Genomic DNA, 12053 nt, shown 5'->3' on the forward strand with positions numbered 1-12053 from the left:
GGAACTGGTGTTCAGATTATGTCAATAACTCTTAACACAATAATAAAAAGAAATTAACCCAAATTTAAAAATGAGCAATGAATTTGAATAGAAATTTTTCCAAAGAATACATAAAAATTGCAAATAAGCACATGAAAAGATGGTCAACATCATTAGTCATCAGGAAAATGCTAATTCAAACTACAACGAAATACCACTTGACACAAGTAGGATGGATAAAATAAAAAAGATGATAACAAGTGTTGGTGAGGATGTGGAGAAATTAAGAGTCTTCCTGCATTGCTGGTTGGCATGTGAAATGGTGCAACCACTTTGAAAAATATCACAGCAGTTCTTCAAAATGTTAAGCCAGAGTTACCTTATGATCCAATAATCCTACCAAAAAATGTGAAAACATATAGCCATACAAAACCTGGTACACAAATGTCCATAGCAGCATTGTTCATAACAGCCAAAAAGTGAAAAGCCATCTATATGTCCATCAACTGATGGCTGTATAAATAAAATTGGGTATATCCAAAATATGGAATACTATTTAGCAATAAAAAATGAAAGAAGTACTAATACAGCTACAACACGGGTGAATAACGAAAATATTCTGCTAAATAAAAGAACAGAAATATCACATTTTGCATGATTTCATTTACACGCAAATCCAGAATGGGCAAATCTGTTGAAACAAGAAGTAAAAAACTTGCTTCCCAGGGTATAGGGTTTCTTTTTAAAAAGATAAAAATACTTTAAACTTAGATTGTGGGAATGACTACACAAAACTGTGAACATTCTGAAAACCACTGGGCTGTTTAATTTAAATTGGTGAAGGTTATGGTCTGAGAATTAAATTGCTATAAAGATGTTTTTAAAAAGGAACTTGACATCTTTAAGAAAAAAAAAAACTTTCTAAGAAACAATAGGCCTTGGGGATAAGGTGGAGCTGAGTCTGACTACTAGCTCCTCCACAACTAGCTATGTGGCCTTCCATAATTTCCTCTACCATCTGAGCTTGGACAGATGGAAGGCTTTTTTCTTTTTAAAAAAGTTTTTATTTTATGTTAGAGTATAGCCGATTAACAATGTTGTGATATTTTCAGGTGGACTGTAAAAGGACTCAGCCATATATATCCTTATATCCATTCTCCCCCAGACTCCCCTCCCATTGAGGCTGGCACATAACATTGAGCAGAATTCCCTGTGCTTATGTAGTAAGTCTTTGGTTATCCGTTTTAAATATAGCAGTGTGTACATGTCCATCCCAAGCTCCCTAACTATGCCTTCCCTTCCTATCCGCCCCCAACTTCCAGCAATCATAAGTTCATTCTCAAAGTCTGTGAATCTGTTTCTGTTTTGTAAATAAGTTCAGATAAATGGTAGTTTTCAGCATTCAAGAGGAAGGAATATAAGGAGAGACGGAACATGCAGCCTCAGGGTTACAAAGTAGGCAGAGCCAAGGTGAGCCTCTGGGATGAAAGAAGCACATCCAAAACCATCATCTAGACTTTGACTCTTGGTCCCTGTCCATTTCCCAGAAGCACGTGCCTTTCCTAAGCATCCTGCCCATGATGGTGCCCCGAGAGTCCCATTTTGCCATGGGTATTGACCTCCACTCTTCCCGGAGGCTAGAGAAACATCACTCCCATCAGGCAGCAACATGTGCTTCTCTCTTCATCTCCCGCCTCTGGCTAGACTTACAGCACGAACAGAAGCACACTTCCGATAGTAACAGAACGGAGGGAACGCAAGTAGGATGCTGACAATCAAATTCCCAGCCATTTTTAGCTTACACTGCTCATTTGGGAAGGTCATTTCCCTTCCAGTACCTATAAGGCATTAGAGGCTTTGAGCTCTGCATTCTCAACAGTGTAATGAAAATAAAGGTTGAATGCTGAAACACAAACGTATGTATCATTCATAATGCATTCAGATGTCTTTCAATTATTCATGGTTCCTGAAAGTTATTTCACCCATCACGTATATATATCCAAGTAGTGCTTAAGTCAGAACCACAGTCTCAACATACGCAAATTCAGCTCCTCGGCATTCCCGTCTATGGAATTAAAATTAAATGAGTCAGTGGTCAATAAAAGTTACGTGTGATTTCCATAGAATTACCCGATGTGTATTACCCTGGGGTGGAGAAAGGGGGCTGCATGAGATTGCCAGAGTCGACAGGATACAATATGCTCGCTTTCTGATGAAGCTGGTAGCGACGATTACTCTTCCCTAAGAATGAACTCATTTTTCTCCCCAAATAATTGGTGGTCTTTGACTCACTGTTTTCTAGGGAAAAATAATTCAGACAAGCCACCCCCTTTCTCTTCTAAGTCCTGTTTCTTTTATAAAAAAAAAAAAAGGAAGAAAGAAAGCTAGCATTCTGGGCTCAAAAACACCACATTCTTCTGTATTGGTGCTTGAATAAATTTGCATGTTAACATGAATGGTTCCAACTTAAAGAATGTAAAATTAAATAAAATTTGAATTTGAATCCAAAATGGAGAAAAGACACATGTAAAAACAACAGATTGTCGATCTCGTTGATTTTTTTCAGGAACCAGATTAGGAAAGACATAAACACACATACACACACACACACACACACACTCACACACACACACACATACTTGGTTTCAAAAAGGGTGGCATGCAGAGGAGACCGGCACTGCCAAAGAGGAGTCTCCCCCAAACCCCCACCTCACAGGCACTGAGTATTTATGGATCACAGTGTAGATTCTGAAGCTCTGTTGTGATGTCTGAATGCCACCCAAAAACTCAGAAAACGACTCACGAGCCATGTTCACCATCGCCTCTTTACTTTGGAGGCCCATCCAGAGAAAATGAAATGTGAGGAACGGCGTATGAGCAGCTCAGGCAAACACAGGCTCGAGTGTGCCTCTGCCAGCCCCAAGAGCCATTTCTCAATTCATCCTTGAATTGTAGTTAGATGCCCAGACTGTCAGAGACAGGCCTGGGTTGGAATCCCTGATCCACACCCCCCATTCACTGGCTGGATGACCTCCGGCCAATGACTTAATTTGTGCACATAACTTTTTTCATTAGCTTTCATTTACAGAAAAATTGTGCCAGCTTCATAAATTTATTGCAAGAATAAAATGCGCTGAGAACAGCGTCTGGCCTGTACCAGGAACTCGGGAAGGGCTAGCTGTCACTGAGATGGTTGGTCTGGCAGTGGTTGCTATTGTTATGCACCGTGTAGGTGATGAAATCCAGAAGAACCAGGCCTGTAATGGCTTCTTGCTTTTCCGACCGGGTCTCCCATTTCGTCCAGACACTACCACCCAGGAAAGAGATAAATCGAGTTGTGGCAGAAGCCTGCTCCCCACGAGCTCTGCCCTCTGGACAATGAGGGATATTATCGAGCTTTCTTTCCATCCTGTCCCACCACTGTCAGCCCTTCTTGTCCACAAAGGCATTCCCAGTGCAATGACAACAGGATCTTAAGAAATAAACAGGATGGTGAGCACCAAGCGCCAGCATCTTACCTCATCCTCAGCCTCAGTCCCACTGGTTCCCAGTTTCTGGACCACAGACTTGCTGCTCTCCTTCAGCATTTTCTCACGAACTTTCGTTTCATACTCAGGCCGGGAATGCTCCTAAAACCCAGAGTCAAAGAGTGGTTAGTACACAGGTGGGGCAGCCTTGGCCTGCAGGGCAGAACCAGACACCACATGGACAGTGAGTCAGGATACGGGACCGGACGCTATGGGACGAAAGCTGCCACACCACTAACAACCACCACACCACTCACAACCACCACACCACACACAACTGCCACACTACACACAACTGCCACAGTATACCCCACTGCCACACCACATGACCACCATACCACACACAACCACCACACCACACATGACTGCCACACCACACACAACCATTCCACCACACACGACCGCGACACCACACCACACGCGACCACCACATCACACACGACCACCACACTACACACAACTGCCGCAGTATACACCACTGCCAAACGACATGACTGCCATACTACACACAACCACCACACCACACGACTGCCATACCTCACACAACCGCCATACCACACACGACCGCCACACCACAGGCAGCCACCCTACCACACACAACTGCCATACCACACCCATCCACGAGGCGTCTAGACCAGGAAAACCAGGAACACAATGTGGCAGGAAAGGAGGACACACAACAGTTGTTATCACACTGAAAACCAAACCTGAGCACGTTCCTGGGGGCAGTGCCGGTGTTGAGAAAAGAGAGAGTAAGCATTAACAAGCAGCTGATACAGACAGGAGCCCTGACCCGCACACAGCAGTGAGCAAAGGCTGCCTCCAGCCACCCCACAATCTATCCTCAGCCTCCACTGTAAGTTTCAATAAGCCCAGTCCCAGCTGGAGAAACAGATGTGCCCCACAGCTGGATGTTAGGGCAAGGACCGAGTGTCTTCCTCAAGTCATTCTTCCGCAAGCTAAAAATGGCGGCCAATAAACATCAAAGCTAAAGGCGGCCACAGGGAATCTTAAAACTTGCTTGCCTGGACCTGTTTCCTGTTCAGTCTAGGTGAGTAACTCACTGGCAAGTGCACCGGTGCTCAGGAGACATCCCCGGGGCCACTCAGCAACACAAACCTGAACAGTGAGTCACCAGGCATGAGAAAGAGAGCCTGGCTCGTTGGAAAGGCCACAGTCCCAACAACTCAGAGGCTGGGGCAGGAAGATGCACGGCTGACTTCAAAGAGAACTTAACGGTGTAAGTTAAGTGTCTTCCCTGCAGCTTTCAAGGACCAGTATCCAGGATGTGAGGACTTCACATTCCTGCAGCATTTACAGAGAACTCCCAGGCAGGGATCCCAGAGCTGGTTCTCAGCAGACTCAGAGAACACACATTCCCTTATCACTACTCATGCCTCAGAGATTCCAAAAGCCAACAAGCTAGGCTCCTTATCTATCTCTGACTTTCCTGGGAAATGCCATGATGCTGGAGAGGAGAAACTACACGCATGACTCATAAGAATAACTGATATAAGAGAGAAGGAGCTATTCCAGAATTCTGAAGGCTTCCCATCATCAACCAGTCTCCAGGATGCAGTCCACCCTGAGAGGTGGGACCTTCTCTGCCTGCTGAACCACAGGTGGCGGTGCCTCCTCTCAAAACTCTCGAGTTTTATAGCTTGTATGACGTGTAGTTCTTGATCACATATTTTTTTTAATTATTTCCTAGTTGTTCTGCGTGTGAGAGTCTTTACAACCTAATATAAGAATCTGCTATCTGCTCTACGATTTCGTGCTTCTCACAGTAATTAGCACCATAGGGAGCACACAGAAATCCCTAAATGCTTGTGAAGTTCACTTCGTTAGGTCTCTCCTCTTCATCCATCCTCCAACATAGCACTTCCTAATGTGTGTGCCAGGAGAGTTTGGGGTTAAAAAAGGATTCCAGGCTCGAACTGATTGGAAAACTCCATACAACATGTCACCTGAGAGTCACAAAGAGCCTAATAAAAGCTCTGAAAAGGTTCTCCTATAAAGACACCTGCTGAATATTCTTCAGCCCAGCAGGTCCCACAAAACTTATTTTACTTCCAGCAAATAACATCCTGCAGAAATACTCTGAGAAACACAGTGTGACCTTTTCCTCCATGGCCTCTGAAATCCAGTTGCTTTTCTTCTATATGATTGCTATGGAAGATTTTAACTATAAAATAATAGCTGAGTGTTTTTGTTGAGTACCAGAATCTGGAGTCCAAAGACCTTCAGGCAAGACTTGCTTTCACCCTGTCACCCACTGCAGAGGAGCTTCAGGGCCTTCTCTTCTGATGAGAGGAGGCTCCAGACCAGTCCCTGATTTTCCAAAGATGTGACATCACATAGAGGCATCTCCCAGTTGTGACTGTGGCCCCCCGCACCATACTCTGGGCCCCAGTTCAGATCCCCCTCATTTGTTTAGAAGAAGCCAAGAGCTCTTGGCACATAGACAGGAGTACAAGGCTCTGAAAGCGGAGTCTTAGGCTTCTCTGCTTTGCAAGTGAAGCAAGGTCAGACAAGGATCTCCCTGCTTACAGTCAAGAAGATCAGGTTAGGCCACAAGATTCCTCAAAGGCAGGGAGCTGGATCAATGAGCTCCCAGCCAGAGTAGCATCTAGACCCTCATGAGCGTGGCTCTGACATATCCAGCCATGGGCAGGTCATCATTAAACATAGCCTCCCTGGATGGGTGGTCTGATGCCAAGTCATCACAAATACATAACCCTCCCACAAAACTTTGGGAAATATTTCACAAAGCTGCTTCCATCTGTTTGATCCCTCAGGAGCTGTCCTGAAGAAAGGGCCTAGGCAAGCTCAGAACCAGTCTTTGCTGATCTACAGAGGTAAATCTGCAGATGCAATCAACAAAGGTCTCCATCCAAGAGCCATCAAGCATCTCCTGTTCTCTGAGCCCATGGGAGCTCTTTTCCAGGTTCTGAGGCTACATACAAGGTCCTTCCTCTCCAGGAGCTTATCCCCAAGTCAAGGAAGGTGACAGTAACCAAACAAATCCACCAATAAGAAGCTAGCAGGTGGGGACTCAGAGCAGCCAGAGAAATGTCAGGCTGGCCGCTTCAGAAAGGGGATTTAGGGAAGGTATGGATGTGAGAGTTGGACCATAAAGAAGGTTGAGCACTGAAGAATTGATGCCTTCAAACTGGTGCTGGAGAAGACTCTTGAGAGCCCCTTGGACTGAAAGGAGATCAAACCAGTCTATCCTAAAGGAAGTCAATTCTGAATATTCATTGGAAGGACTGATGCTGAAGTTGAACCTCCAACACTATGGCCACCTGATGCAAAGAGCTGACTCATTGGAAAAGACCCTGACACTGGGAAGGATTGAGGGCAGGAGGAAAATGGGACGACAGAGGATGAGATGGCTGGATGGCATCAACAACTCAACAGACATGAGTCTGAGCAAACCCTGGGAGATAATGGAAGACACGGAAGCCTGGCGTGCTGCAGTCCATGGGGTTGCAAAGTGTCGGACATGACTTAGAGACTGAACAACAGCAACAGCCGGAGGAGGGCAACGCTGGGACAGGAAAGCCAAGAAAGAATCAGGTCAGGTGGAGACTGGCACCTTCGAGGCAGCAGAGAGAGCCAGTGCAAAGCCTAGAAGGAGCCATGGAGAGAAGGCAGATCCAGGAGGCTGGAATTTCCGGAGGAGGAAAAGGCCATGAGCTGGGCTCAGAGGGGAGGCAGGAGATTGTGTCTTATGTGATGGGAAGCCGTTAGGGACAGCTAAGCCTGACATGGTAGATGTGGATGGGAGAAATGGAGGGGAGGACTCTATGCCCAGATAAGGCCACTCTCTGAGGGGTCCCAAGGACACCTGGGGCCTGAGGGCAGAAGGTAATTGGGCAAGAGAGGTGGCCAAGATGAAGACCACCCGTCTCAGAGCGCAGACTCATGAGGTCTGGCAGAAGGCTCCTTCAACAGGCTCCAAAGGAGTCTCTTGGGACGTCTCTGCTGGTTCCACAAGGAGGCCCCTCGGCCTGGGGCTGCTGACCAGAGGGTGGATGTCTCTGGTCTCTGTGTGAGTTAGCACCCTCCCCTCCCACACATTTCCTAATAAAGACCACAGGAAAGAAAGCTGTCTGGGGGCTCTGTCTGTACAGCTGCCTACGGGAGGATTCCTGAGACTTGGAGATCAGAGAAACAGCTCTAATCATAACCTTCAAGGACTCCTGCGTCCCTCTCCCCAAAGCCCAGGTAGTATCTGCCATTCTCTTGCTCCTCATTTGAACATAGGTTAGGGCTTCCCTGGTGGCTCAGACAGTAAAGAATCTGCCCACGTGACTGAGATCAGAGTTTGACCCCTGGGTGAGGAAAATCCCCTGGAAAAGGAAATGGGAACCCATTTCAGTATTCTTGTCTGGGAAATACCATGGACAGAAGAGCCTGGAGGGCTACAGCTCGTGAGGTCACAATGAGTTGGACACAACTGAGCAACTAACACTAAATCTGCCCCCGACACTTCATATAAGTCCAAGGGCGGGTCACAAATTCCTGCCTTCCGTGCCTTCTCATGACCTAAGGACACAGAGCAGCAATCAGGAGGCTCCCTGGCCTGGCCACCAGCCTGCATTTGCTGCTCTGCCCACCACTGCAGCCCAATCCCTTTTCCCTGCAGCCAACGACACTTCCCAGGCATCTCACTACCTCTGAGCCACACCTGAGCTTCCCCAGATCAACTGTCTTTTTGGCTGTTTCCTCCTATCCGTTCTTCCCTTTGCTCCTCATTAAAATTCAACCAGTTCAGTCTCCAAAACCTTGATTTTTTGTTGTTGTTTAGTTGTGATCTGATAGATTGCAGCACACCAGGCTTCCCTGTCTTTCACTATCTCCCAGACTTTGCTCAAATTCATGTCCATTTAGTCGGTGATACCATCTAACCATCTCATCCTCTGCCGCCCTCTTCTCCTTCTGCCTTAAGTCTATTGTTTTTAAGCATTCTTTTAGGCCAGAAGTAATTTCTCTCAAATTCATTGTCGTATTCTAAATATTCAGAGACCAGAGAGCCCCTTAGCTGAATTCAGTCCTTTGAAGATGCTCAAAGACCATGTCTGTGGGATTGCCACACCCCAAATCAGAACCTGGTCCATAGTAGTTGTTTGATGTGCATGTTCAGATTTAACTCAATTTAAAGTCTGTTCAATATCCAAGTCCAAAAATCTAAATACCTGGAAGCAAAGACACAGCTGTCCTCCCTTCTCCCACTCACGCCTGCCCCCAGTCTGGTGCACAGAGGCACATAAATAATGCTTGCAGAACTGACCCACCCCCAGGAACCTCACACAGAGAGCCCGTCAGGACCAGCTCCTGGTGCCAGGGTGAACCCAGGCTTGGTCAGGCCCCTCTCAGCCTGCACAGGAGTTCCTGAAGTCAGGCCCCTCCCAAGACTTGACCATGGCTCATCGGTTAAACAGGAAACAGGAAACCTGGCTACAAGAAACAAAAATGGATTAACATCTCACTCCTGCCAGGGGCCCAGGACTGAGATTTCCAGGGCACTGAGTCCTGATAGATGCCTTTCTCCATGGGAGTGTGTTTACACATCCTCTCTACAGAGAGACTTGCTGGCTTCCTCAACGCTACTCGGAAGACACACTTGGCCTGTTTCTGGCCTCACACAGGCTTAGGTGCCAAGAAGCTTCTTCTTTTCCTTGGAGACCTCAGAGTCCTGGCCTTAAGAGAAGGGAGCTGTGCCCCCACCCTCTTCCCACATCCAGCTACAGCCCTCTCCTCTCTTTTCTCTCCTCTCTCCCTCTCTGTCTCTGGAATGAAATGGAACAGGACAAAATCACCCACACAGTCCAAATCTGACAGCTCTTTCCGTTGGAAGCACTGCTTTGGCCACTTTTCCCCAAGAAATGCAAATGCCTTCATTATTCTGCATTGCTTATCTTCTTAACTAATTTGTATCCACTCTGAAGGCAGAATCCATATGTACATTCTCTCATTTGCCACAGAAGCTGCAATGTTATGAGTCCCCAGGTATACGCTTAATGCAGAAGACTGGGGATAGAGTGAGCATGTGAACTCAATCCATGGTCATCGAATGCCCACCTGCTCAAAGGCAAGCTGAATACCTGGAGCTTTAAGGAGAGGGGAGGATGCTGTATCACAGACCAGGGAGCCACACAGACTTGGGAGCAAGACTAAACTGGGGGTGTCACTAGCTTGGATCAAAGCATCAGGGTCACAGAGCCAAGGGTCCCTAGTCTCCAAGGCAACAGACATCAATAAGTGATGGAGAATACAGAAAAGGTTAGCTCTACATGAGGCCACCATATGCTCACAGCCAGCCAGTCCATGGTACTCAAAATACTGGGGGTGCCTCCTGGACCTCTGGACACTGTCCCACCACCTCATCGACAATGCCCACAGCATCACGAGTGCCTAGCTAATATTCCCTTCTGCTGTTCAGGCAATGGCAGCAAGTGGGAATAGGTAACTATGAGCAACCGTGCCCATGCTGGTCATCGTCAACTTGCCAATATCATCAGGGGCCCTAGTTCTCAAACGAGCCCCAAGGGCAGGTCAGTTACTTTCATCCTTTAAACAACATCTGTCCATAAAACTCGACTCTGAAAGAATCTACGCTTTCTCTTAGCTCATGTTCCCATGTCACATCTGCTGACAGGGTACTGGGTGAGTGGTTCTTTCCTTTTCCATGAACATCAAAGGCACCTGGCACCCATGCCTCCACCCGACCCCCAGCAGGCTACCAGGGGCATCCAGACACGTCCATATAACACGTCTGGGTCACAGCCTCTTGCTTCATGCTCTCAAGCACCAATGAGACGGGAGATGGAAGAATGTTGAATTGAACCTCAAGGCTACGGCAAGGCTTCTCGTGCCATTTTGTCCCACCAAGGGTCACCAGCACATCTGGCTACCCATCAAGTCTGAGGTCTTACAGGTCAAGAGAAGATAGAGGATTTCAACTCTTGGCCTCAGTGCCTATCAACCCTGGCTTAGCCCATGGAGCCAAGCTAGGAAAGGGGTCATAGTAAGACTTGGCAGGTGACCAGCTCCTGTGAGAGCAAAGAAAGTAGCTATTTCACTCAAGACGATTTATTTGCAGGGGCAAAGCAGAAATCCAAAGAGAACTCACTTCTTCCTCTTCAATGCCAGTCAGGTCCCAGAAGTAGCCCAGTCGCATCTGTAATCGCTTCCAGTTTTCAAGAAACATGGTAGCTTGAAAAGAAAGAAAAAAATTCTATTAATTTTGAAGAGTGGATTGCGAGCACCCTTAGGGTTCACCCCATGGAGGATACACGCTGAATATTAGTCGCTCAGTCATGTCTGACTCTTTGTGACCCCCCCGGGCAATAGCCTGCCAAGCATCTCTGTCCATGGTATTTTCCAGGCAAGAATACTGGAGTGGGTGCCATTCCCTTCTCCAGGAGATCTTCCCGACCCAAGGATCGAACTCAGGTTTTCTGCATTGCAGGCAGATTCTTCACCATCTGAGCCACCAGGGAAGCCCCATTTCTAGGTTATAAGAAAAGCTTAAACACTGATCTCAAGATATAAAGGAGCCTATTATACAGAGTGAAGCAAGCCAGAAAGAAAAACACCAATACAGTATACTAACGCATATATATGGAATTTAGAAAGATGGTAACAATAACCCTGTATGCGAGACAGCAAGAGACACAGATGTATAGAACAGTCTTTTGAACTCTGTGGGAGAGGGAGAGGGTGGGATGATTTGGGAGAATGGCACTGAAACATGTATAATATCATATACGAAATGAATCACCAGTCCAGGTTCAATGCATGATACAGGATGCTTGGAGCTGGCGCACTGGGATGACTCAGAGGGGTGGTACAGGGAGGGAGGTGGAAGGGGGGTTCAGGATGGGGAACACGTGTACACCTGTGGCAGATTCATGTTGATGTATGGCAAAACCCATACAATATTGTAAAGCAATTAGCCTCCAATTAAAATAAATAAATTTATATTAAAAAATTAAAAATAATAAAAAAAAAATTTTTTAAGAAATAAAGGAAGAATACAAGCATTAAAAAAAAAGTAAGAAATTGGAATGATGGCTTGTAGCCTTTTTAGACAAACCTCATCTTCCCTACATGTTCTCTCTTCCTGCACCTTCCTCTCACTTTTTTCTCCATCTTTCTGTCCCCTGCACAACTTCCCTTTCCTGAGCCTGAATCATCTCATCCTGAGATTACGTCACATCTCCTAATAATTCTACCTGAGTCCAGGGTCTCAGACTTCCACTCCATCCCGCAGGCAGCGGGGAGATGCAGCTCCCGGAAGTGACATTCATTCATTCTCCAAGCAAATATCTGTTGAATGCCTATCATCCAGACACACCGGTCAGCTTGCCTGCTCCAACCACCACAGCCCTTGAAGGGCAGCCCAACATGCTCCAGAAAGAACCAATTCCCTCAGCCCTGAAGCCATGGCTTCTTTAGATCAGGATTGGACACCTGATCCTGCTGATGGGGCCAATCAGATTCTCTCTTTTGAAAACTGAAACTAAGAGACACAAAGAG

General features: G+C 46.6%; 1 protein-coding gene across 1 annotated transcript in view; it reads right to left on the minus strand.

Moving 5' to 3' along the window:
* Window positions 1-12053, minus strand: part of ANO2 (anoctamin 2) — a 337925-nt gene that overhangs the window by 149443 nt on the left and 176429 nt on the right. The window contains exons 13-14 of the mRNA XM_055568880.1: window positions 10645-10727; window positions 3498-3608 (exon numbers count right to left, since the gene is read on the minus strand). Coding sequence (XP_055424855.1) covers window positions 3498-3608; window positions 10645-10727 — 194 coding nt within the window. The remainder of the gene's footprint in view (window positions 1-3497; window positions 3609-10644; window positions 10728-12053) is intronic.

The sequence above is a fragment of the Bubalus kerabau genome, chromosome 1 (genome assembly GCF_029407905.1).
Source record: "Bubalus kerabau isolate K-KA32 ecotype Philippines breed swamp buffalo chromosome 1, PCC_UOA_SB_1v2, whole genome shotgun sequence".
Lineage (NCBI taxonomy): Eukaryota > Metazoa > Chordata > Mammalia > Artiodactyla > Bovidae > Bubalus > Bubalus kerabau.